A 27,378-nucleotide genomic window follows, 5' to 3' on the forward strand; every position below is an offset into this window, starting at 1 on the left:
GTGTGAGTGTGTGTGTGTGCGTGCGTGCGTGCGTGCGTGCGTGCGTGCGTGCGTGCGTGCGTGCGTGCGTGTGTGTGTGTGTGTGTGTGTGTGTGTGTAGGGGGAGTTTTTCTATCAGTATCATTCTCTATGAATGAACACTATGGAAGTAGTGAAATGAGTTGAGAGATATGGAGGGGAAGGCCGATGCAGAGTTGTTAATTTGTTCATATTATATTTCATGCACTCAAATGATAATGGAACGCGACCTACAACAAATTGCCTGCAGTTCAACAGTCGTTCCATTGATCGTATAGCTAACTACGTTGTGCATAAACGATGATTTTCAGCGTAAACATTTGTAAGTGATTCTGCGAGAACACAATGATAATAAAATCATTTTCCTACAAGAAAAAAAGGGAAAAAATGTGATATTTTCTTCGCTATAGCTTTTCTATTGCCCAGATTGGACATTACTTGACAGCTATTAAGGCAAGCAATGATGCCCAACACGGTCTATCTGGTGTAATAATGAAAACGAATAAAGTTGTCGCTCTTAATTTAACTTCGCATGTTTGTTCAGTAATTTATTTTGGCAGACATATATTTGGAGATAATGCAACATGAAAACCAGTCACTGGTTCATCAACTGTCCACGGTCAAGGAATTCCACTAAAAGCGAAGGGCGTTAAATTGCGAAGTGTGTGACAGCCATTATCGATGATTACCATGAAATACCCTAAACATGAACACCGGCATGCGCGCTAAATATTAAAAGCATCCCTTATCCAGAGCAATTTAAAATTTAATTGTTTGTTGTTCTTGGATTTGTTGTGATACTCGTAAGTAAGACCACAAGGCAACTGGCGTACGCCCATCACTACACATCAGCCGAACAGCTGCTTACAGCTACATTGTCAGTATCGCATTCCCATTAAAATATGGCGCACACTGTTGAATGGAAAACATAGCATAACCCGAAAAAAATAAAAGGGGCCTGGATAGAAAACCCCATAGGAGAGAAACAATCGCCTTCAGCGTTATCCACACTGGCACGTTTTACTAAGTCTTGCTCCCGGTGATTTTCCAAGACAAGTCCGATGATAGATGATCTCAGTTAAATTTTATTTCTACCAGACGTTTCTTTTTTTTCAAAGAAAAGTCATACACAATCATACTGGCAATGCGTCTGTACGTTACCGGCATATATGGCGAAGTAAAGCATACCACAAAGCAATGACGGTCGAATCAAACTTCTGCATTAGTTCGCAAACTTTACCCTGATTACACCGAGAACTAGATAAGGCGCTCGAGAAAAAGAGAGGCCGACATCCATTTTTTTTCATCAACGCATTACAATCAAAACCTAGTGTCGACAATCTACGGACTCTTTTGGACTCACGCAGGAAAATATATAGTTGACAGTAACGGGATATAAGTGTAAACCAATGATGAAAAGCCAACATTTAATCAGTTAAACAGATAATTACACGCGCCTTTTATAAGACAGCAACATCCCAATCAGCAAACGTCATCGTGATCATTAGCCTACGCTATCATTCAATCAAGTATGTCACCAATTAGTTCACCGTAATAGGCAAGCATACAGGGGCGTGTACAGGATTTGTACCAGGAGGGTCTAACCGTAACCCAAACTTGCGAGCATGCGAAGGGGGGGGTGTGGGGGGGCCCTCCCCCAGAATGTTTTTGAAATTAGACCCCCTTAGATGAGTTTTCTGCGCGATCAGGGGGGGTCCGGACCCCCTAACCCCCCCCCCTGTACACGCCCCTGGCATATATGATATGCTGCGTGTTTAATGCTTCTCATATTATTTTTGTATTCGATCGTGCTCACCGATATATACAAATATTAACTATTATTAGCGACGTAAAAAACGACAAAATTACGTTCATAAGCGATCCTTCTTAACTACTACAGAAAGTGTGCTTCCGTCAGATATTGTACTACGATCAAGCAAAATGAATACAAAAGACAACCCTACCTTGCTCACATTTCCTTGCCTTCCCTTTGCTGCGCATGGTACGAGCATAAATACATACTCATGCATGATGTACACGCGCACATCAGCCTAGCACTGATGGTCATGTTTCGTGATACCTAAGCGCATGCGCGTCGAGGCGCTAATCAATCCGTGGGGCAAGGGAGTCTGCTCTAGTCTACATCAGAGAAGACATTGATTAGTCGTAAAAACTTCGACGTATTTTCATCGTCGAGTACCCGGTGTTTAAGAGGATTCGTGTTCGAATGCGCGCGTCCGCGTTCATGAGCGAGTGCACTTTCTTATGCGCGAGTGCGTGTTCACATGCGCGCGCGCGTATATTCGTGCATGTGTGTGTGTGTGTGGGGGGGGGCATTATATACGTGGGTCGTAACAGGATTGATGAAACGTGATGGACTTGAGTTCAGGAGGGTCAAACCGTTGCAACCGTGTTTTAGCCGAGAATGTCATCATTCATCTGTACGTTTTCTTTATACCAGGAATGAACTAGTACACTCGAATACCGCACCGTTTTAGGACAGTTTAATTGCATATATGCATAGACGCGCCTGGCTGAGATAATTAAATATATGACCCGTCCTCGTATTATCGTATTAATGCAACCGAGAAGTTCGCGAAATCGTTAGAACTCTGCAGCAAAAATCAGGGGCAAACTTCACCTTGCTGCAGTGGCTTATATTAATTATATTATAATAATTATATTAATTAAGCTTCGCCATCTCTTCAACTCAAGCTCAGCAGTTCGACGCCTATAGTTCACAACTAGCCACTGAACGATTATCATTAGCCACTACAAGAAATGAGCGTACTCATCTACTCTGGAAAGTTCACAGAAATGATTAGCAATATCGCGCATAGATTAAGCCTGGTGTTATGGGAACTTTACAAGTGCCTCGTGCGATAAAGCTTACCGAGTTTAGATCTGTAGCGTGGGAATGAGAAACGCTCTCACCAACCAAGAGACTCGAGGAGCACCTATAAAAATTCCAACAACGTTGACAGGGGCTGTTCGTGACCTTGGCTGCATCAGAGGTCATGCTCGCGCCACGACTCAGAACATCAAAATGCAATTAATCGCTTTTTTTATTATGTACATTGTACGAGCGAAAATGCGTTTTATTTTCCGCAAGAAAAACTCATGGTATTTGGAGTGGAGGGCATGATAGGAGGCCTCCAAGGGCGCACACAAAAGCGCCGCTGCTAAAAGTCCGTTCTACATTCATCGACTGGAATTTAAGTGAATCATATATATATAGGCCCGCCATTCACATGCTTTACAACTGCGATCGTACGTGCCTCTGCCTTATATGGTGATGTAATAGTGAGCATTTTCGTTACGCCGGCTTGGCTGAGGTATCTTACGTATCGTCGTAATATTCGCAAATTCGACTAGACAAAAAGTAACGAAACCCGTGTTCCGAAAAATAAACGGGCTTGAGGTTTTTAAAACCAATTAAACCTCTTGCCGATAATGTTGTCTTGATTGACAGTTTCACTTTAAGAACAGCAAACATCAATGTCCAATATTTACGTTTCTTAGTCATGGCACCTCTGGCTTCCGATAATATGTGAGCGTTGAAGGGTTGTGTCTGGGAGTCATGGCGCCAGACCTATCATATCAGACAGTTTTAAACAGGTGGAATGTCGCAGTGTGATATATTATGCAAAGATGCGAAGTTTTGTGTGACGCACCTACTTGCGTGGAGTAACAAAATTAAACTTTTTATTTTTGACGACAATTCGGAACGATTGCGCTGATATATTATGCAGAGAATATTACCAGTACGTGTTAGAATAAACAGCTAGGGAACTACAATGCGTGTTTATCTAGAATTCATAATTAAAATTTTAGTTTACGTTTGTTGCAGTCAAATTTAAAGTGCGAGTAACATTGTTTGAAGATCTATCCTTTTGAGCAATAATGTAAAATCTTATATTTTCTCTATATGCTTTTGAAGTTCAGTTTACAAAAAATCGTAAATCGACCTTAATTGGGAGAACCTATGAGAGCATAACCAAAAGGAGACCATAAGACGATATATTGCCCTATTTAACTCTTGATGCTCCAACAATGATATCAACGTATATACCGATGCAGTAGGTACTCGGTAGGTCCCTCCTAACAGACAATAGCGTGTAATCTCTGTCTCTCCAGTGCTGTACAATTCATCCGTATTCCATGCAAGTGCCATAGTACCGATAAAAGCAAAACTCTATATCAAACCTATTAGGAAATCGTTATATGCTAATAATTCGGCCTCGGACATGTAGCATGCAAGAAGGCTAGGCTTGTAGCCGCCTACTGGTTCCGGCGAACAGCGCCAGCGTGCGCGTGACGATGACCATTAATGGCGCCAATCATGGCACCACGCGTGCCTATCAGTATCTGGTCGCGCGCCGCTGATGATGATCGATTGTTCTAAAGCGGCTCTACCCGGGACAGGACATCAAAGAGCCCCACTTACGCTGGGGCTTACGTGTAGCGGTGATTGAGCACGATGACTGCGCGGGAGGAATCGACTGTTCATTGAGCACTCGACTCGCTAACGATCAAGAGCACGTGTCACCAGGTAGATATGCACTTCTCGTGTACTGCAAATGGCCCGCCTTGCCATTAGATATCGCACAATGCATCACGACGGGCATAATAACTCGGTCGATAATGCATCGATTTTGACGATACGTAATCTGACAACAACATTAAAGCGCATTTCTCGCTCGTTATCCTACCTAAAATTTTCCTATATATTACGATGCAATTATAAATAAAAATGATATATTCGTTAAAAACATCTTAACCGCCATGAACTAGTCTCTTAAATAGGCACCCCCGCCCCTCACACACTCGCACACTCCATACGCACGCACGCTCGAACATGCACATGCTAGCGCTATCACGCACGCGCACGCACATACACACATGCGCACAGACTCACTCGCCCACACGCACGCACGCACGGACGCGCGCACATGCGCAAGGACGTATGCACGCGTGGACGCACGCACAGACGGACGCACGCACTCACGGAGGCCGTCGTGCGCGCACGGGCGCGCGTACATATGCAGGCAGGCATGCAGGCAGGCGCGCGCACACATAGATGCATGGGTAATCATTGTTTTTATGTTATTAGTTTAGTTCTGGGTATTCTTTAATTGCGCAGCTGCGTTGTGGATAAAGGCGCAGAGAAATGAACCCCACAATGTCACGAATCATGCTTGTTATTAGACCGACGCTGAGGAGTCAAAACAAATCCTCAAGTATAAACATAAATGTCTGAAAAGATGGTTCCAATTAAATAGGTCTGTTTATTTACTGAAATGAAATCTCTTGTGGTGGCCATCATTAAAAAAAGCAGTCACGTGTAATCGGGTATCAGTGACGTCATGTTTATCTTAGATCTTCGCATATCTTGAATGAAGTAACGACGATTCGCGCGGATGTAGCTAACCTTGGACATAACCTTGAAATTTACAGCATTTCTCCTCTCTTCGTAACTCCAACCTCATTCCGCATCACACCCAGATACACACACACGCATACGCACACGGAGAAGCACACGCGCGCACACGCAGATTTAGCAATATAAACATCTTTGAGATTCATGGTATACACGTGCTAACGTGAGTATGCGAATGATCAGACGTGAAACCCGTGTCAAACCGACTCTTGTTTATTTCTGAACATCCAACTATATATATATAGTTGGATGATACATATAGTTGGATGTTCAGAAATAAACAAGAGTCGGTTTGACACGGGTTTCACGTCTGATCATTCGCATACATCCGTGTGCGTATGTGTGTATATCACCCTCCTAACCCATCTGATTGGTGGTGAGTCAGCTCCCGAACAGGTAATGCTATAGCATCGGTTCATAATGCATACATTTTTAAATGCGCTGACGAAAAATGTATTGGTTCATGTAATTTAAGGTGTATTATTTGTCCATGTAAGTTCGCGGTTACACTTGCACCACCTTCATTGCAAATTACTTCCATGTTTGAGGCAGAATTCAGCCTTACAGACAGGTATCATTTTTGCTCCAGTAAAACAATAAATTTGCAACCGATGCCCTGCATGTAATCTTTGTAAAGCATAGTCTTTTTAATTACTAGGGCGCATACCGAGAATTATGCTTTTCTGAATATAGATATATGCTACACGATACTGAGCGCTTTTAATATACAAAAGATATACTATGTAGGGCCTAACTTAAGAATGTAAAGATGATCCTGCTTATTTATACCATCATGTTATACAATTATTTCTATATTATTGCCATACATATTATTTCTATCATCCACCGAATATAGCTTTTACAATGATTTTTTGTGTCATAGAATATATTTAATCAATAATCAATCGTTCAATAAAGATGAAACGAATGTTGAACCAGAATGACGCTGAAACTCTTGCTGTACAACATCAAATGGGTCAATGAATGTGTCAACCAAATGCCCAAACCAAGCACCCATATGAGTAACAACGCAGACACGTCTCCATGTTCAAATATAATTTTTTCCCCAATTCAGATATTCAGAGCTTTGATCGGTAACCGTGACAACACATCTCTACTGGCTTGACGTGTAAACACGTTTTAATTAGAGGACAGTATATTTGCACAGGTAGAGAACGAAGCCATCTGCTTCATGCCATCTTCTCACTTGCGAAATGCTTTCCAACAAAATTGAAGACGTGCTTCTATGATTTTCCTATGATTTTACCTCAAAAGAGAAACAAATATCTGACTTTAACAATACTGTTATTGTTATTTTTCCATCTATACTCAGAAGTAACAAAGAGCGGTCAGGGTATAATTATTCCCCCAAAACAGACACGCGCGATAAAGTAACGGTAGCGGATCAACGATCGACGACCGGATCTTGCAAATCAAAAATCTGCGACAAAATTAGTCCGTCGCGCCCCCTGCCGTTAACAAATGTTAAAATAGAAAAAATACGCACCTCCAAGCATTCTCGTAATCCAACTAGGAAATTGGCGACATTTCCGCGTACTAATGAAGAACATTCAGCTAGATATCAATGCCACATTTTAATCTCCTGTTTGAATCTATATTATCTATCTATTTTGCAAAGATTGTCTCTCGATCTCGTCAGCCAATATGTTACTATTACATTACATTACAAATTACATTACATTTACTATTATGTTTACTATTACATGTGTAGAGGATAGGCCGCATTTAGATACAATAATGTAACCCAAACACAGGATAGGTGATTCCCTATCCTGTTTGGGTTACATTATTGTATCTAGGCCGCATTATGTGAATGGCTAATTTTGCGCCACTTTGTGTATGCATAGATTTCTGAAAGTAAATCGCATGAATAAGTAAATATTAGGATTGCTTGACATCACAACGCACACGCGAAATAAGCGATATCACGAATATATATATATATATATATATATATATATATATATATCAGAAGTAGATAATAGGGAATCCCTATTATCTACTTCTGATATATATACAGGCCCGTCGGAGCCGCTACGGTTGGTACGGGATTGACCGTACCACTTTTCAGCCTAAAAAAAGAGAAAAGAAAAAAGGAGCTACTTGAGATCTACCATGACTCAGCAGCGCCTCAACCATCTTATGCTGTTACACGTCCACAAAAGATCATACAGATCGATTGAACCTGATTGAAGCTGCAAATGATTTTGTCAATGCCAATCACCATCGGCGTTCAGTTTTTGGCATTTTCACAGCATGTGATTTGAGTTTTGCATGGAACCATCTGATTCTGATCAGTTACCTACCTGTAAGTATTGTTAATAAAACATTTGTAAATGTATGCTTAAACATTATGTAACATTTTCGACATAAAATTGATGGAATTTTTTGGCATCTTACTAATGGATTTACCGATTTAGGATCGCAGACCGCAGTATCGTATATCGATCTCTTTCTGTGCGTGTGTGTGTGTGTGCGCGCGCGTGTGTGTGTGTTTAGTTGATGCACTGTATGAAGAGCTCTGCAGCTTGATCTCAATTTCTATTTAATGAAGAGTAATTTGTCATTTTCTGCAGTACAATGAAAGGATAAAAAAATCACTTTAAAGTGTGCTAAATTGCATGATTTGCACCCCCAATTCAAAAAAAGTTCTTACCCACACCCTCCCCCGCTTGGTCGCTCCGCTCCCTCGCATCGTTTCCTGTCCCGTATTAAAATTTCTAAAATCTGGTCACCCTGTCTGCCCCTTCGAACCCCGCTGGGGGTTTCACCCCCAGTCCCCCACAGTCCACTGAAACCGTACCACTTTAAAATTCCTTCCGATGGGCCTTATATATATATATATATCTGCCATGTTCTAGTGGTTGTAATATACGCAGCACATTATTTTGGGAAAGAATTAAGTTTATTCTAGCCCATGCATATGATCAGGAGGAACACACGAACATAATTTTAACGCACGATATACTGCCATATTCCTGCGTCTGGTATGATTATGGCAATGCGCCCTTACGACTAATACCTCCGATAGGTGGCGGGAAAATGTCATATTCGACTCAGTTTATATAATATATTATATATAATAGGAGAGAGAGAGAGAGAGAGAGAGAGAGATCGTAACTCTGTTGTGACTTCTTTTCGCCTTCTTATTTTCTATCATCATTATAACCACAAATTAGGGCATCGTACTTCTAGTGACGTAATCATCTCAACTTGTGGATGGTGTGGATCCGTTTTCTGTGGTGTGGTGGCGCTAAGTTCGATTTTGTAAACAAACTTGAAAAATGTGAACACCAAGCGTGAACGTGACTAACACACCGTTGCATCCATCCATCCATCTGGTCTAGACTGCCTGGTCTGCCTGTGTCTGGCATTACGTCTGGTAAGCTTGGGCATTATGCGTTTGCACACTCTCTGCATGAGCATTTGTATTTGAGAGTATCTAAGTTGAAAATATGTTCTAAGTTTGCGGGTGATCATCATCATCATGCATGCATGCACTGCTGACTCAGTGACTGCATGCCCCCGTCTCCTGTCCTGGTTTCATCTTTACGTTTATTTGAGTTTAAATCATAATACATGGACACCGTATTACTGAAAACGTCAGAGAGTGGCATGACATGAGTGTTATGACATTGGCAATTGACATGTATTGACAATGACAATGCAGTTGCGGTGCAACACATCACACTTGTACTGTATGCAAATGCAACCATGCACTACGAGTACACATCTTAGCGAACGTCGGAAGGGTAGGCCTATATATGCTAATAATAGTAATATAGCTCTAGTACTATAGCCCGCGTACAGTTGTACTAATGCTAATAGTAATAGTTATAATTATTTAGTGTATCATTTTGGCGCATTTCTTTGATTGACATATCATGAGATTGGATCTTTTCAGCATTGAGTCTGGCACTGCCCAAATGGATAGACTTTTGAGATCAAAAAATAAATGCTTGATAGAACAACTTCACCATCAGCAGGCATGTATGCATATGTCCTTGGAGAAATTGCGTGGAGTTGAAGATGAGGGGCAGAACGCAAAACTGTACACTATAAGAGGTAAGCTACAGCAGTGCAGTTTCTGTGTTGGTAATTAGATTCTCATAAAAATTACCAGTAGGCCATTGTGAACGACCATAGCACAGACTGTGAGAGAGTTGGGGAAAGGAAAAATTATTGTTATTGTATCAGCATGTAAGTAATATAGGTGTCCGTTATCTCCATTATAGCTAAGCCAACTGATCATACTGAAAATATGGCACAAGACCAAATGCTTCAAAATGTGAATGATGGAGATTTCATTCAACAGCAATACTCCAGCACACCTATATCATGTGGCACAAGGCAGGCACAGGCACCTTACAATTGCACAATACACATCAATCAGCTACCGGAAGCAAACTGTGTTGTGCAGTCTGGAGATCATGAGGAAGGCATACAACTAAAGCAAACACGGAGCTGTATTGTCAACTCTCCAGTTAAAGTGCAGTATGTGAAGCCCACTGTAGACCGGTCCATACAAACTGATCAAGCCAAACTGCAAACTGTAGAAACATGTACTACAACTGACTTGCCAGTGACACCGGATGTGAAAAATAATGCAGCGAACGGTGATTCTTTACGCATAAATGTCCTGAAGAAACGATATGATGCATTAAGAAAGTATTATCAGGATGGAATTGAAGACCAGCCATGTTTACAGCGGCCATCCCACACTCACACACCGCCAAGAGTTTCATGTGGGGAGCTTCACGATTATTTTTACACCAACTACCCGTCAAGGTACTTCAGGGACCTTTCCAATGTATCACCTACACTTCAAAGAACAAATGGTAAAAGCTGGTTCGAAGCAAGAGGTCGGACGCCCATGTATAAAAGTGGAGGAATGAGATATCCCAGTTCCAGTAGCCGACCTAGTCCATATGATGCTGCGAAACAACAGCATTTATCACAAAACCTGAGAGGACTTGATCTTTCCCACTTACGACAGAAGAAGGGATCAGATAATAAGGGATATGGTGTAAGGCATCAGGACTGCATGGGCCATGCCATGAAAGATAGAAGAGACAAAGTCCAGCCATTCCAGCTGTATGCGCCATGGTTAGACCTCAGGAAGGACAAAGGTGAGCAAACTGATCAAGTAGAAATGGTAAAGTTGCCTACACGCCTTATAGCAAACGAGGATGAATGTGCAAAGACTTATAAATGTGGTACCTCAAAGTTACCATCACATTTGTTGAAGGGCAAAGGTGAACAAACCGATCAGCATGATATATCTATGTTATCATCATATTTAAGGCAAGAATTTAAGGAAGGTAAACATCTTGACACGTTTAAAACAAGTAGAGACAGTAGAGTGGATAAAGGTGATCAAACAGTTGCTCTTGATCCATTGCAACTACGTTCAGATGATGTGCAAGAAGGACATGTTCCTAGTGCCTCTACAAGTGAAGTCATAGTACTCCATCCACCATTAATACTGGAAGAATGTACAATTATGCAAAAAGAGCCAACTGTAAGAGAGAAAAAGAGTCAGTCATACTCAGGTCAGGGGATGGGAGAAGATGTGCAGATTGAACAGTCCAATATATTTCAGTTATACGGAGGCCAAAATAGGCGAGATATACATGACGAACAACCAGAACTAAATAGGAGCAGTGTCAAATTGTTAAACAGCAAAGTCGTGCAGCAAAATGATTATGGTAATGTTTTGCACCAATTGAGTTCACGTTTGCAAAATGTAATGGGCATACATAATGAACAATGTAGTATAGATCAACCAGGGTTAGACCTTTTTACTATTAATGAGGACTATGGGCAGATTGAGAACTCCAATGTTCATGACGGTTCTATTGCTCTAATGACGCATGCCGGGTTGTTGCAACTATATATTAGCCATGGCGTGGGTGAAAGTGAGGAAGCCGGAGAGCAGGTCAATACGCAATCTCAGTCAGAGCAAAATGATGGTGTAAGTATCGAAAGTGCAAAACTAAATGCATCTCAATTCCTGTTAAGTCCAGAGAAAGATGAGAGCAGTCTTGATAAGCAAGAAAAGTCATTTATAGAATCCGCTAATAATGCAGGAATAGAGGGTAGGGGTAAGCTACAAAATTACCAATCCTTCATGACTCAAACATTCACTAATCAGAGTGTTGATACTACTAGTGATCATAATAGTCGAACGTTCAAAACAAGTGCAGAACATGTAGATTATAGTATTGAACGTAATGAAAAAAAATCCATTGTGTTACAAGCTTTCTCTGACTCGGAGCAAGATGATGATATCGATGGTAAGGATGTGGAACATATTTTGTTCCAAACACATACCCAGCTGGGGAAACCTAATAAAGAACATAATGTTACAGTTTCAGGCAGGTCTAATTCTGATCAGGTGGAAGGGAATGTTAATAAGACCGAACAACGTAGTTTGTTTCGAACATCTTCAGAAAACGAGAATAGTTTCGTTAGCGCGAATAAACAACCCATTGCATTACAAACATGTTCTTCCACTGAGATAGAGGGAGGTAATGTTAGAGCAAATGAAAACGGTGTTTTGTCCCAGACATGTGTAAAGGAAGTGCAGAATAATGTTGAGCACGGTGAAGAAAATCGTTTATCCCAAGCATTTTCAGCACCAGGGTACGATAAGATTGACCAGAATTACACTTGTATTTTCTTGCCACCAACGATCGTTACTAGCCAAGGAATAACTGATGGGTTGCTTACTCTGCCATCTATCATGGTACACTCTGACCCGGGGATGATTAGACAAATTAAAAGCGAACAGTGTGCGCTGTTCGAACTATATGCCGGCCAGGGCCGGAATGAAGATGTTCCAGAGGTCTGTAGTGTGGTGGAGTTTCACGCAGATCTAGAAAATGGCAGCTGCACTCAGAATATGGGAACACGCGAAATAGAAATAACTCGGGAAAATATTCGAGAGGAGCCGTGCTTCTTAGTTCTGTCACAAGATTCTCTTGAAAATAATAAAGATGCACAAGAAAGTCAAGAGGTAATCATATTACCGCAAGACAGTCGTGGGAATGCTAAAGAGATGGAACGAGAAATTATGCAATCTGGATCAAAGGATAATAGCAATTTGTCATCTGCACAACCTGTTATATTGCAACCAGATTCTGAGCTGTGGACGGATGACAGTTCGCAAAGAGATCTGCTTCAAGGAGGAGTTGAAAGCAGCGATGATGGTAATGTACGACGAGCTGTGAAGCCGGTGACAACCAATTCACCTATCGATGGAGGCAGTGGAAGAAAGGTATTGTAGGCGGCATACTGTGGCGAGCAGCACGAGATATACACGTAATACATCCATATGATCTAAAGTATTTACGAGCTAATCATGGTACAGTGGACGTAAGACCCTACATAAATACGACCACCTCGGTGCAGCAGGGAAGAATAACTGCGGGAAAATTTTGTACAGTGAAGAGTGTTGTGAAATGTTACGAGTGCATTATTTGTTTGTGCAACTACTTTCAGGCAATTGGAAAAGTGATCTTTCTAGGCAGCACAGCTGTGGACCGAAAAACTGAGCCGCCAAAGCCACCACCCAGTGCCAGCAGTGTCGATGAAGACGACTCCAAATTTCTTGATTACTTGGAAACTCTAGAACTATTCAGGCGACAGTATCCAAATGAATGTATGAGCCCAATGAGGCCGTCATGGCTGGGGTAAACAAGTATACTGATGTATATTAAAATCGTTATCATTCAGATGTACTGATGTATACGTGTGAGATATTTTTTTAGCTCTATCATATTCTCCCAATTGGGAATGGAAAAGCTACACATGTTGAATGGTTTGTTTAGTATGTCATTTATATTTGTTGACCAAGCATATCACCTAAACTGTGACGAACAGGTTATACACGTATTACACTACACAGTCTATGTAATATGTTGTTGTTCTATTTCACATTTAACGTGATTTTTGTGGCAAATATTTGTGTCCGACATTTTAAATTCTGAAGCTCTTTCCACAGATTCAATGTGAATGAACGCAGTGCTGATAGCCAAGAGCAGGGATACGTTGGTTGCAACCCCGGCACTGACATCCCTGATCATCAGTGTGAGTAACTTAGAATGCATATTGGCAGATCCTAATACACGTACGAGTAACATTTATGTGTGCTGTACTAGTATGCGTGACGTCGTGCAAACCTCCCACAATATGGGCAGGGTGAAGCTGGTAACGTATTGATGTGCTTGTGTTGTAACTGGACCAGTACAGGCAGGTGGTCGGATAGTTCAGTTCAATTTTATACCTGGTATTAGTTTTTTCTAAAGCCCTATGGGATTTATTCAAGGAGCAACTGGTTGTAAGTTTATTTAAACGCTGTCGTGTGTGCATTTCTTTGGCTCCGTGTTGTAAATTCACAAGCGTGCAGATCACGGTGAGTCCTTGGCTTAATACCTACGAAGCGGCAGTCCAGACTAAGAAAATCAATAGAGCTGACCGCATTCAGTTGGACCTGGGCAATAGGCCAGACCGGTATACCTGTGGTATGCCTACGCCTATGAAGAATGAGTGCATTGCAATCAGTGAAACACGGAGTGGCAACCCCCGCAACCACATCAAACTAGTAAACAGTGCACTATGAATTGGTACGAGTATTGATTTCATCTGTTGCACTAAAACATTAATGAGTGTTTCATGCCAGTGCGTCATCCTGGTTACACGTGATGCGTGTGACGTTAATGTGCCACGCAACCCTTTAAAAACCAATGCAACCGCAGTGATTAGTTTGGAAGCGAGTCATTAGTTGTCATGGTAACAGACACGTGTTCATGCCCGCGGGCGTTCTGCCTCCTGTGTTGTGACTAGATCCGAACCATTTATTAATTAGTCAACACCTGAAATTTTCATGTTATCCTGCCGAATGATCTCTACGCACTCAGCACACATGATGCGTGGTAGCGAATGTCTCCAGCTACACTGTGTGTTATATGCTACAAGTAGCTTGAATGTTAGCACGATATGCTCACCCACACTCAATCGTGTGCTCTCACTTCCCCTGTCTGCCATCGACTAGAGTAGAAGGCTCACAGAGTCAGTATTGTCATAGCTATTAAATCCACGTACCGCATTTTGACTTAATACGAGTCAAACGTTGTACACGTAGTTAAGTCCTGTGGTAGCTGCCTAGTGCTATGTTTGCTACCGCCCTGTGTTCAACTAAATGACACCCCCAGCATATGCATGCTTGGCCAGCTTCGTTGGAGCGGCTGGCTGTACTGTGGAAAGTGCACGTACTTGCAGGCGTGTTCGACTACAAGCTCAATGGACGGCTGTTCCCAGAGGCAGTACACACAGACAGAGAGAACAGGAGCATTTGCCCCACCTGCAAGTCCCCTGAACGTGTCCCAACCAGCACCAACCCAACCTACACCAGGTACCCCGTACACACCCGGTTGTCCTTGAACGTTTTCATGAGCACCACGCATTTTCCCTTTGCACCCTCCTTTTACAAATTACTAGAGTTCAATGTGCTACCTAGTCATTAGGGAATCTTAGGAAAAATCACTTGTTTTACCAATTGCCTTATGGGACACGAATTAAATTAAATGTTGACCGAGGATTCTTCTAACAGCGATGTGTTTAACACTCCTGTTAAAGTAAGTGTTCTGTAATTATGCAAAGTTCAGTAAAATATTGCAACAGGTAGTAGGTTTAGCAAATGCGTGCTAATCGTTGAATTGCTAGTTGGCACATATAAAAGCACCATGTGAGTAAGGAACCTAAACAATTAAGCTACAGAAATACCCAACTGCATGCAGGAATCCATGTAAGTGTACACTGTGTTATTTCTGCTGCATAACATAATAACAGGGCTGCTCTGCTACCTTTTGTGATAGAAGATCTAGCACATTACATAAAAGCGTGCGTATGACTAACGAGAAACAATGATTGAACAGCTGTACTGTATCCTTCCCACAGGTGAGCCACTTAGCCTCCTATTGGGCCTGTTTTATGGTGACATATTACGTATGGAGTTGGAACATGAACAGGTTTCACATTAGTATGGTATATGAAAGCAAGTCCTGCTTTATTAATGAGACAGGCTTATCGAAAACAAACTGTTAATGAGATCTGCACTGTTACATGCTGTAGGATATCAGTATCACGCAGTGCACTGGCTCCCCCCTACAGACTACAACATCGCACAAAGCAAGCATTTATGCTGAAGGGATCCCTTGCACTGTCACAGGTATAGCAATGTGTATGCTCTAAATAATATACAGATATCAAAACGGACATATCTAAATATATACTTATCATTTGTAAAGCCATAATATCGCATAGTATCACTAGTAAAGCTAGTATTGATCATCAATATGTTTTAATGCTACTAATGATATACTACCTGCAAATAGTGTGCATTGTGTGATTATTATCAGGTGAAGGTAAAGCTGGTTCACTATCACTACAGTAAACATTGTAATAGTTAAAATCTGTCCATCTTACTAAGCACATAGATTTTCTGCTTTCAGCACTGCCTGGCTGGTCATCAATATACCGGTGAGATCACTCGGCCAGAGACCTCTACTGTTGATCTTCGCACTGAAATGAACAAGGACAAACTAGCAACTCAGGTGAGAGCTAGTTATTTGCACGTAAGAAGTAATTAAAGAGAAGTTGTCTGTTGCGTAAGAGAAAATGACGTTTACCGCATCAGCAGTGTTTGCAGATCTTGCAGGGCAATCACTGATACAGAGCTGCTTAGCATTTCTGTGTATAGTTAGACCTTCTATGCAGTTGTCTTGGGTCTATCTATTGTTGGACATTGGAGTAAAAAGCCAGCAAAATTAGTTAAAGCTAAAAATTACCATAAAAACTCAGCAATATTAATCGGACTTGATCTATTAATGTGCATAGGCTGAATATTCATTCACAACAACCACTAGCCCTCGTTTAGTACAAGATGAACGAGCGCAATCATCTCATCTCACCATAATCCTATAAAAAAAAGGGCAATCCCTTCCAAAATATTAGCGGTAGTAATCAAGAGTCAGACACGAAAGATGGTTCTGCACCAGCTAATGAACGTGTCATGTTTGAAGGTGCTGCCCCCTGATGGCACAAGGACTACCACACAGGAGCTGCTCACACGCTCGCACAAGATCCGACAAAGCTTCAACCGTATCCTGATGGATTCTCGACATAGACCCGCTGACATGAAACATCAGAGGCCGCTGCCACTGTTCTAACAGCACAGCACTAATAAATGTCACTGATATTGTCAACAAAATGGTGATCTCTAGAAGCCTGGCAGCATTGATGACATTGTTGCTGCGTTCTTATAATAAGATATAATAAGATGTTGCTGTGATAATAGGCTGCTAAACCTTTTGCCAAATATCATACCTAGTCAATCTGTTAATATGTTATGCAATAACTTATATGGTGGGATCAGAATACTGCATCCCGTCCCACCATACCATTGGATGGGGTAGCTGTCTATATCTTTGTGGATATTACACCTGGAAAACTGTAAATGTGTGGCTTTCACTGAGTAAGCACTCTTTTAACGATAATCATATAGTCAGCAATGGAGCAGAAACAGAAATATCACTTATACCTGATACTCAGTTATGTACACATGTTATGTACCACAGTGCTCAAATGTGTGACAGGAACTTGAAATAGTTTTATATCTAGAAACGTTTATTCATTTTTTCTGCAATACCCTAGTCCTGTGTTACAATCTGCTTGTTGTTTTGTTTTTCGGGAAAAAATGTTTTTTTACACTATAACTTATTTTGTTTCTTGCAAAAATAGGATATTAAAGATATCAAGCTATTAAACAATGATACTGTCATCACTTTAATTCATAATGTATTTTATATATTTACGTCACCGTGATAAATAGAGAAATAGCCACAAAAGTTAGTACACACTGGGTTTTTAATATATCAGCTTATCATTGAATTTCAATGAGTTGTAGCTTAATTGCTTGCATGAATTGTAGATTGCGTGAATAATAAGATTCACACACTATGTAGTCATGTCTGATTATGCGATATACGACTTAACCTTCTTCACAATGAAGTTTCACACCTGACCTCAGGGCAAATTGATAACATACATGATATACAACATACTGTAATGTACAGCAAATAAGTGCCTTACAAAGGAAGCATTTTTAGTTGGTAATCTGTCTTATTGTAGGAGACATATGCATGATAGCAGTCTATGCTATGAAGTTACACAGCTGAGTTGTACACAATAGTTTACTTACAGTAGTCGCCTTCCAATACCTTTACCAATTGCAGTATACTCAATGACTGACACTAATTAACTGTTACTCAGTTATGAGAATTTGTTATGATTTGCAGATAAATAATGCAATGTGAACGGTGCAACGATAAATTAACGTTACAAAAAACTAACACACTGACCTCTACAATGATAATGAAAATATAATGAACGTATGATTGTTAAATGATTAACCAATCATCAGTTTGGTCATTGTAGCGCTCGCAACGCCAGGGAAGTGCGATTAAAACGGTCATCGTATAAATATCAGGTCACATTGATTACTTGGTCTTCTGTGGGTGATGAAGAGCTATATTGATGAAGTTGTAATAACAGATAACACGTGAAACTGGGTACGATGCACAGGAGCAACCAACCTGCAAGATGCACGGGGATACGCTACTGCCATAAGAAGGCCGTCTCAGAGAAACGGGTGGATGTTAATCTCTAGTGCAGCACAGGGGAGGCTGAGGTCAAACTTTACGATGACATCGGGATGTAGCACTCCCAGCCTTCCAATCACTTCGCCCTTGTATACTATTTCTGCACACCGGCCTGGGAAGTAAGTGGCATCTGAAATCATAGAAAATACACTGTCAATTGCTAGCAGAATATAAATACACAATTAAAAGGTAACACTCCAGCTTTCAGAATTATTTCTTAGTTAAATTGGTTAATTTATGTCAAATGCCAAAAGTTGAAGTTTTTTAAAGTTTATTATTAATAAGAAAATACAAAAGCCTGCATTTAAAACATATACCTCCCCTTTATGAAACCATAGTAAAATAAACCAGCTACACATCGTTCATTAAGCATATAATTTCATAAATCCTTTGAATGAAAATCCCCAGCAAGTACCGCACACAGTTTCTTAGAACCACAGCACTCACAAGTACACAGCAAGGCTAAAAGCGATGCATGCATTCACATGGGACACCCAAAGTAAGGCTGAAAGGGTTATTGTCGTATATGTAGTACCCCAGGTGTCGGCGAGTATGTCGCCTACGCCTACTTCCTAACCCTAACCATATCAGATAGTTACCTCATACCTCTATAGGTACATATTTGTACTACCCTATATGACAACGACCCTTCGTGCCAAAGTAAGGTCTTGCACATACCTTCACAGGAGCGAATGTGGTAGCCGCACTCGCGGCTGAAGGGCACCGCCAGTAGCTGCATTATGCGATCAAGAAGTCCGTGAATCACTTCAAAACCTGGGTTCTTGTTGTAGTGCACGGCGCACAGACGTCGCTCGTTCCTCACACCGACGTCTGCACAATAAACGCAGGGCTACGTCAACCTATTGACTGAATAAGGGGGGGGGGGGGGGTCACACAAGATTATTATCACATTTATTATGATAAGAGAGTCACGGATCTCACGAAAGCCTTCATGTATAATATTCATACGAATACAATTCTCAGCATTTATATCTACAGTAAAATATATTATTGTTATAAATATTATATTGGAATGATATTAACTTGGGACAAACAAAGCTGCTGATAGACAAAACATACCATAGTTGTTATCCTTCAGTATCACGTCAGAGATTTCAAACAGTTTCATGGGCAGAGGCATGTTCTTGTTGCTGGCTATAGTCTTCATTATACCAGCTAGCAATGTTGTCCTAGCCACCTGTCAATGGTATTATTAGCCATGATGCTATTGTATGCATAAAGCCAGCACATTCCAACCACACGCCTTTTCAAATATTAATATTGACATTTGTGTATTTCTAACAAATGCACTTTGGCTTCTTCACTAGGGTTCTGCATGTGTATTATAACCATTATAATGTATTATACCGTGTTTTTGCCTACCCACACGAGCATTCACTGATTCAGCCTTCAGGGTGCTATAGACAGACTGCTTTAGAAAATAATATGATTTAAGGAGCGTAAACCCTGTTCAACAAACATTTGCCTTTGCAATTAAACTGTGCAACTGTAGCCTCACATTCACACAGGTATGGGCTCTAATAATAGCAAAAGCAGTTCAGTCCTTTGTTAACAGTCAACAAATTAAGGTTTAACCCTCCTCTTGAGGGTCAAAAGGTTATCCAACACTTACTCTTCGCATGTCAGCGGAAAGTATATTTCATGGTCCTTTCAATAAAGCCATAAAAATGGTAGGTCACCGCTGAAACAAAAAAGTTTATCAATCGCTCCGTCAGACCATGTCCTCAGAAAATGTCTAAAATCTGCCCTGTGCCAATTGACCTTTGACCTGTGACCTCCAATTTCGGCACAGTGATGGCTTTTCCTACCACGATGCTATACACAGACTATCACGAGCCTAGGTCGAGCCGTTTAGATTTGTGCCGCAATTCTGCATTTCCTCCCTATACCTTAAGTTAAGGAGGGAATATTCCCCCTTCTTATACACCTCTTGACCTTTGACCTTTGACCCCCAGCTTCGACATCCCAACTCGTTTTCGGATTCCCCCCCCACGTCCCAACTTTCGAATCCGTACGTCGAGCCGTTTAAGCTTTGTGCCCAACTGTTGACGCACGCACGAACGGACGCAAGCTCATGCGATTCTACTAGCTGCATCTGACTATGTCAGATGAGCTAAAAATAGAACCTTTATAGAAAAGATGATTATTGACTAAGGTTTACATTGCCACTTACCTGAAATTCGAGTGTCTTAGGATTGGATATGTGTACAGCAGGGGCACTCTTTATATCTTTTCGTAGTTTCACCGATATATCATCTTGTGAACACTGTAAAGTAAGTATACAGCCATGGCAGCATACTGATTAATATACTTCGAAATGTGTATACCTAATTCAGGTTAGAGAGGACAGTGCCTATTGAAACAGATAAGAACATAATCGTTTTTTATTCTGACAAGTTCAAATTATTTCACTGACTTCTTAAACAGATGATGAAACCGCTATAGGCTAATTTTAGAGTTGCAGTAAAATCCATAAATTAATAGGTTACAGTTTAGTTTCAGCACACTGAACAAGCAAATGCATCGATAAATGCCTCACCTGTTGCTTTATAAAATGAAACTGTTGATATATTTATCTACAAAAGACCATCTATGATCTAAGACTGGCCTAATTAACTTTAGTAAGATTTTAAATTGACATTAATTCCAGCCATAAGCACTGGCCTAACAAGAAAAAAACAACGTTTTCTGCCATTATACGAGCCATACCAGAGAAAAGGTTAGTGCTTCCGTGAAGCCAACCATAGCCACTTCCTGTCTCAGCAGATCTGTTAACTTGTTAAGGCTAAACTGAAACACAAACAAATGAAAGTTGTAGTCTTACATCCATCCAAATTTGCAATTTTGAAAACACTTATTCCTCTTTACTGCAAAACAGAAACAGTTCTGTAGAAATAAAAATAGAAAACTTACTTCTGCAGCTATTGTTCCTGAATTTGGAATTGTCTTCTTTATGTTATTGTATCCATAGGCTATAGCAACATCCTCAATGATATCACAGGCATGGATCACATCCGCGCGCGTTGGTGGAATGTCGATTTTCACCTTTGAACCATCCTCAATAACTTCAGACTTTAGGCACATTTTTGTTAGCAGTGTAGCTATAGTTTCTCCACTTTCTCTGTGAATTATAAATTATTAGCACATAAATGTATAGCGTGGAACTTATTGTGACATTATGAAAGCTCAACAAAATGTAAAACAGCGAATTTCGAAGAGAATTATTTGTGACATAGGTGTCAATGAAATATCTTTTGAATTCCCTCCGTAAAGAAACAAAATTAATCTTAATATACTAAAAATATGTAAAACACACTGGATCCGATGCACCGACCCAACAAACTAAACATACAATATAACAATTCAAAACAACAAAAGTTCATACAAAGTCAACTAATTCCTACAAGGAAGGAAGGTGTAAAAGGAAGACAAATTATGTGCAAAATGACAAGTATTGAGTTATTACCTATATTACAATTACTGCCATGCACAAATAAAGGCCATACCCCACAATACATTTATTCCACAGCTCACCTTATTCCTACTTTCTTGTTAACTTCGTCCACCTTAAGAACTGCCTCCCAATGTTTGAGCTCCTAAGAATTCCAAAATAAGACATGTAAAGTAATAATGTAGTTACAAATTCCTTACCAAATGTGTTTTTAACAATACACACGAATAACATTTTATTGCACGGAAACTATGCTGTATCCATACATTTCCTGTAAACACTTCATCAGGTGATATGTATTTGTCTTTCATTTTATGCTTGCCTTGTTCTGCAGATTTAACTTACCGGATAAATTGCACTGGAGCCATCACACTGGATAACCTCTGCTTGTTCTACTCTGAATGGAATAGCATTTGATAACATAAAAATGTCAGGAAACATCATTAAATGGCATGGGATTATTATTTAATTATGCAAGGAATAAGATTAATGTATTGTATTGTATTGTATTAACTGGCACTGTTAATGGAAAAGTATGAAACTCTTAGCTGACTGGCTGATATGCTCCCAATGCACACTATGCCTATCATAATGAATTCCATTTAGGATTACTCTCACGTTCATTTCTTTTTATTATAATTTACTTACGTAAAAGGTTCTGCACAGTACTGGCTAAACATGGTCACTAACACATCCAATACAATCTTTGCCTGTAACACAACAACATAAAAGCATTTGCAAAAATTGAAGATAAGCATAAGTATTTTGAAATATTATTCTTACCGAAGGAACGATCCTAGCAAAAAATGTATTCATGAAGAAATACTAAATGCCAACGACATATGTCACAGCCATTAATCCCTACATTCCCCTAGCCCAACCTGCTACAAGGATGATGAGGGAAAAGTAAAATCTCACAGATAATTACATTATTCTCATAACACACTGAAACATTTCGAATTTCTTGTTCCTTAGAAATAGCACAAATCTACCCTACACCACCTCTCCTGTTGTAATACCTTTGTAAGATCCGTTGCTGTACACTCAATGAAGACATTGCGTGTATCAAGGGTGATCTTGGAGTGGTCACCATTAATAATAGGAGGCATGGACAGCAGTACACCACAGCTGTCGTAAATTACTGGGTAAACAGGTTTGTCTCTAATGATAGGCAGGTAGTGACGAAGATGGCTGTCTACCTGGAAAACAGCACACCATATATATATATATATATATATACACACACACGGTCACACACACGTGTACAGAAAGAGAGAAGCCGGGAGAGAGGGAATGGGAGAGCGAGAGAGATAGAGATAGAAAGGGAGAGGGAGAGGAATATGGAGAGGGAGAAGGAGAAGAAGAGGGAGAGTGAGGAGAGGGAAAGAGAGATTTATTACTGTTCATATACAGCAATAAAAATGTAGTACACTATATGACAAGTCACTTTATCTGCATAATATTACACCTGCATTGATAATGTGCTATTTCGATCGTTATTGACTATTGAAAATAACAACCATGATAAAATTCTAGATTTTCATTTTAACTAAACATGTTAACTACTCCATAACAGTGTTTCTACACATAAACTAGTGTGCATATTAATGTTATCCCCCTTTGAAAAATATTACAAGATTACTCACAGAATATAGGTCCATTAGCTCCACAGCATTGTACTCCTTTGTTTGGTTTAATGGCCTAAACTTGATATCTGCTGGTGGTTTTGCTTCATAGATAAAAGGACCTTTTATGGTATCCAAGTCATGAGTTCCAATAGCAACCAGTGCTCGCTTTCTATAGAGAGAATAAATTTTGCCTACAGAAGAAAACATTACTATGACTTTTAGCATTATTTCCAGTTAAATCAGTTGTTTTTTTATTGTTCAATATAACTTAAACATAAATATAAACTAAATAATAAAACATCTCAACTGCTGTTCTCAGACTGATATTAACAGGAGATGCTAAAGAATGTAGAAATTGTATCCTGCAATCCAGCTTTTTTTTCTAAAAACGAATACCTGCAGAGATTCTGATGTAGCTTATCTTGTAGATCAATGAAGCTGTTATAACTTTCCTAAAAACAAAAAAAAGGAGAGCCATATAGTGACCTATCATCTGAAAGAAAGTGCCGCACTGATAAATCCATGTTAACTTGTGACCCTCATACAAAAAATGAATGGAAACAAGCAAATGAATGCAACCTACCGAGGTGAATGTTATATTCCTCAGTACGGCAGCTACACAGTGGGGGCGTACTTCTTGTGTCTGTAAAATCAGATTATTATCCTAACGTGCAAATAAAACCATATACCTACAATGAAATTAATAACAATTTGTTACACAAACTAGTAATCACCACCTATGATCCAACAAATTAATGGAGATACCTCAATAATGTGAAAGAATAAGGCTGTAAGCTTAAACTGCTTAAAACTCTGTCTAGCCAAATCGATCCAATCCTCAGAAATTTCAAATTGATTTTCAAATTTTCATTTTCATTCTTCCCATTTTTTCAACTTTTTCAGAGAACTTGTATACTTAAAAGACAGCTATGCTATGAAGGTGGACTTGGAAACATACCCACATGTTCCACCACTTTATCCTTATTTCAGTTAGTCTTCGAATTCTTGGTTCTGATTTTCAATTAAAATGATCCACTATTGTGTGGATAAAATTATCCACTGAAGTGTCACGATTAGCCTATATATGCATTACATGTCCTGCAGACTTTGGGATAAACTACGGCAAGTAAAACATTAGTAAGTCCTTAGCACAGAACTCAACTAAGCAGAGTGTGAGTGTTAAATACCTTTAAAAAAAGAAAAGCAATATCATACAATAAGAAACCACAATAATAATTCCAACATGAAAGCAAAATTCAACAACAAATACTCATAAATAGAGACCAGAGGATACAATATGAAGTCATGCCCACTTGTGCCACCCTAACTGGACTTCTGCCTTGGGGGATGCTGATACGTAGTGATTGTAAACTCACAGATGGTTTGATGTAGAGTTTTTGCATTTCCCCTGATGCAGGCGGAACTCTTTTGTATCGAGGTGATGGAATCTGTTCCTTAAACACCTGAAGACCTCTCACCAGACCTTCCAGACACAGAAGATCATACCTGCAAATAATTGAATCTTACACTACCAGAACACCAAACATCACTCGTTCTCGAGCAAATTACATATAATATTCCATCTGCTCATATTGCAATTATTGAAGTACGTTGAATAAAAATAAATCACGTTTACATATCATGACCTTTGCAATGGTGATGCCCCATGTTATTCAGCAGGTAAACTAGTAGAAAAGTTATGCATGGGATGGAATACCTGTTTGCTGGAACCTCAACCTTGTAGATAACTGCCTCAGAAGCCTCCTTAGCTCGTTCGCCACTACCAGTTTCTCTCATAATCATGTCTTTCTCCGAAGTAACTTCATCCAGTTCCAGTCCAAAATCAAAGCACAAGTCATCAAACTCATCATCAGCTGTAAAATACACACATCAAGTTACTAAGCAACACTCCATTGGGCTGTTAATAAAATTACGTCAAAGAGAGTTATTTTCCTCCTCAATCTGTGAGACAATTACTTATGCTAATAGTAAGGCAGATAAGCAAATGAATTGTGCACTTTTGTTGAATTGTGAGTTTGTAGACTTGTACTATATGTGAGTTCATGGAGATTTTCTGATATAATGCCAATTGAACATCCCCACCTGATGGCAAACACTGGCATAACAACATCTGCTTAACCGCCAGGGTGCGCTGTATGCCACTAGGTCACTATATCAGAAAATCTTCAGGAACTTATGTAGTAGATGTCTGCAAATTTTGCTTATCTGCTGCACAATGTGTTGCGCTTTCAAAATGTAGATTCATTAGAAATAAACTTTAGTCTTAGAATATTTGCTACTGCAGGGTTTGAATTTAGCACCGATTCTCCAACCTTTTGCTGTAGGAAAACCACAGGAACATGATTTAGTTCAAAGATCAGAGCGTTTTAAAGACAAGGTATGATAGTATAATGTTATTAAACGCTAGACATGATGAAGCTGATATAAGTTATAACTGTGTGAGTCATACACTTGTAATCAGGTAATTTATAAGGTATGCATTGCTCCTGTAGTCTGGCCCTGGCATGTTTATTTGTTAAGGTAAGTAAGTAACAGATCGAGCCAAGAATTTACAACTGCTGTCTGTTCCAAGCTATCAAACCACCACTGGTTACTATCGGTTTTACATCAGATAACATCAAATGTTTATTGTTTATACCAAAACATATAGATAGATTCATGAGTCACTGATCATGGTCTGGTACAGTCAAATTTTTCATTCTAAATGCAATGAGATGCAAACGACTGTGATAAGAAACAGTAGTGGTCTTAGAGCTTGCCCTGGCTGTAGCAGCAATTTGTCTCTTTAAATTCCTTGCTCAATTTCATAACTTCCATAATAATATACGACGCACCAAAGTTATGCATTAACCTGTCTTACGAATATCAGTGCATGCGCATGAGGCCCTCAGTGAGGGTATGCTGCAGCCGCACACTAGTCACTGCCACAAATAGAGACTATTATCAGTATCATGTATCATTGTATATAGCCATACGCATAGGCAACGCTAGTAGCCAGGCCAGGCTCTAGCCTTCCTTGAATCCTTCTGCCTTCGTGAAGCCGTGTGTCCAGAGTGTCTTGATATTTACCTGGATGCCACTTGTCCCCTCAAGACAAGTGGCTAGGGGTTAGGAAGCTATAATTTATAAAGCTTATATAAAACCCTTTTTACGCAGTACTATATATCGAACAGAGCGAGTCTATCAGCCCTCCTGCAGCGCCACAGATACAAGCGAGAATCAGGCTATTGTAAGACTCGCTGTGATTGGTCTGATTGTTTGTAAATGGCGAATGTAATTTACTAAAGTGAAATGAAGCGGGGCCTGAAAAACAATCTTTTAAGAAGTGAATAACGATTGAAGTGAATGTATACACATATCAGTAGCAAGGTAAAGCCAGGTAGAAGGAAACGGTAGGGTTTTTTTCGCGCCAATAGCGGCGTACGGGCCGCATTAGCAACGCATGCATTTTGCATGCGATCTCACAAAACTTCAATGTTCCGTTCTGTCCCAATAACCCTCACCAAAACATAAAAAAGGTTATATGGGACAGAATTATTCGGTCTAGGAGGACCCCCAGACCCCCCACCTGTTTCTCACCCCCTCCTTGAAATCCTGAATCCGCCGCCACTGCCCCCCCTAGTAGGAATTTGCTCAGCCTACGGCCTAGCCCTAGTAACTATATAGCCCGCGTGCAGTTGCCGCAGGCCTGCGGCAACTGTACGCGGGCTAGTATACTGTATAGTACTACTAGGGCTACTTACTACGGCCTAGCTCCAAGAATTTGAAGAAACGGTCTTTGCTAGGGTTACCCGGTTAGGACGTGTGGTGTGTATATTGACGTTATTCACACAGCCTGGTTGGGTTACCTACGGCCCTGCATTGCCTTTGATAGTTTGGTACTTTGATATCTTACTTAGTGATTGACCCAGAGCTTCCACCAGATGGTCTCGATATATTGAAACAATTGGCATTGTGTAGCTTCAACTATCAAAACAATATATATATATGATGCAATCGCCGGTGATCGACACTAAAACCATCAAAATCAGAATTTCAGCAACGCCGATCGAAGCG

At 40.2% G+C, this 27,378-nt stretch overlaps 2 protein-coding genes across 8 annotated transcripts; one reads left to right on the plus strand and one right to left on the minus strand.

The window, feature by feature from the left end:
* Window positions 1-8,731: 8,731 nt before the first annotated feature.
* Window positions 8,732-17,930, plus strand: LOC106807616. Of its 3 annotated transcripts, none has more exons than XM_014810013.1 (10): window positions 8,732-8,861; window positions 9,384-9,544; window positions 9,715-10,608; window positions 12,619-12,758; window positions 12,983-13,173; window positions 13,473-13,570; window positions 14,747-14,894; window positions 15,614-15,710; window positions 15,994-16,095; window positions 16,564-17,930. In XM_014810013.1, exons 2-10 carry the CDS (start codon window positions 9,406-9,408, stop codon window positions 16,708-16,710), a joined length of 1,956 nt encoding a protein of 651 aa, XP_014665499.1. In that variant the 5' UTR covers window positions 8,732-8,861; window positions 9,384-9,405; the 3' UTR covers window positions 16,711-17,930. The 3 variants fall into 3 exon arrangements, with proteins under 3 accessions (XP_014665499.1, XP_014665518.1, XP_014665507.1); XM_014810032.1 differs by having other exon boundaries at window positions 14,762-14,894; XM_014810021.1 differs by having other exon boundaries at window positions 13,485-13,570.
* On the minus strand, window positions 15,717-27,359 carry LOC106807632 (phenylalanine--tRNA ligase beta subunit-like). Of its 5 annotated transcripts, XM_014810052.1 has the most exons (17): window positions 27,218-27,359; window positions 25,019-25,175; window positions 24,678-24,807; window positions 23,885-23,944; window positions 23,698-23,753; window positions 23,320-23,470; window positions 22,693-22,872; window positions 22,322-22,383; window positions 22,019-22,070; window positions 21,757-21,818; window positions 21,136-21,343; window positions 20,932-21,012; window positions 20,396-20,488; window positions 19,282-19,399; window positions 18,880-19,032; window positions 18,136-18,331; window positions 15,717-16,063 (listed from the first exon to the last, which is right to left on the minus strand). In XM_014810052.1, the coding sequence occupies exons 1-16, from the start codon at window positions 27,273-27,275 to the stop codon at window positions 18,180-18,182; spliced, it is 1,773 nt and encodes a 590-aa protein (XP_014665538.1). In that variant the 5' UTR covers window positions 27,276-27,359; the 3' UTR covers window positions 15,717-16,063; window positions 18,136-18,179. The 5 variants fall into 5 exon arrangements, with proteins under 5 accessions (XP_014665538.1, XP_014665545.1, XP_014665531.1 ...); XM_014810059.1 differs by lacking the exon at window positions 15,717-16,063 and having other exon boundaries at window positions 17,316-18,331; window positions 25,019-25,121; XM_014810045.1 differs by lacking the exon at window positions 15,717-16,063 and having other exon boundaries at window positions 17,316-18,331.
* Window positions 27,360-27,378: the final 19 nt, after the last annotated feature.

Source organism: Priapulus caudatus, unplaced genomic scaffold (genome assembly GCF_000485595.1).
Source record: "Priapulus caudatus unplaced genomic scaffold, Priapulus_caudatus-5.0.1 Scaffold11, whole genome shotgun sequence".
NCBI classification, from domain to species: Eukaryota; Metazoa; Priapulida; class Priapulimorpha; order Priapulimorphida; family Priapulidae; genus Priapulus; species Priapulus caudatus.

Coding starts and splice junctions, on each gene's coding strand:
- LOC106807616 (XM_014810013.1), top strand. CDS start 9,406: ATGGATAGACTTTTGAGATCAAAAAATAAATGCTTGATAGAACAACTT. Junction 13,174..13,472: donor ATGAGGCCGTCATGGCTGGG/GTAAACAAGTAT, acceptor TAAATTCTGAAG/CTCTTTCCACAGATTCAATG. Junction 15,711..15,993: donor GATCCCTTGCACTGTCACAG/GTATAGCAATGT, acceptor TTCTGCTTTCAG/CACTGCCTGGCTGGTCATCA.
- LOC106807632 (XM_014810052.1), bottom strand. CDS start 27,275: ATGCCAATTGTTTCAATATATCGAGACCATCTGGTGGAAGCTCTGGGT. Junction 19,400..20,395: donor CTAAGACACTCGAATTTCAG/GTAAGTGGCAAT, acceptor TACCATTGACAG/GTGGCTAGGACAACATTGCT. Junction 19,033..19,281: donor ACTGAAGGATAACAACTATG/GTATGTTTTGTC, acceptor TTTATTGTGCAG/ACGTCGGTGTGAGGAACGAG.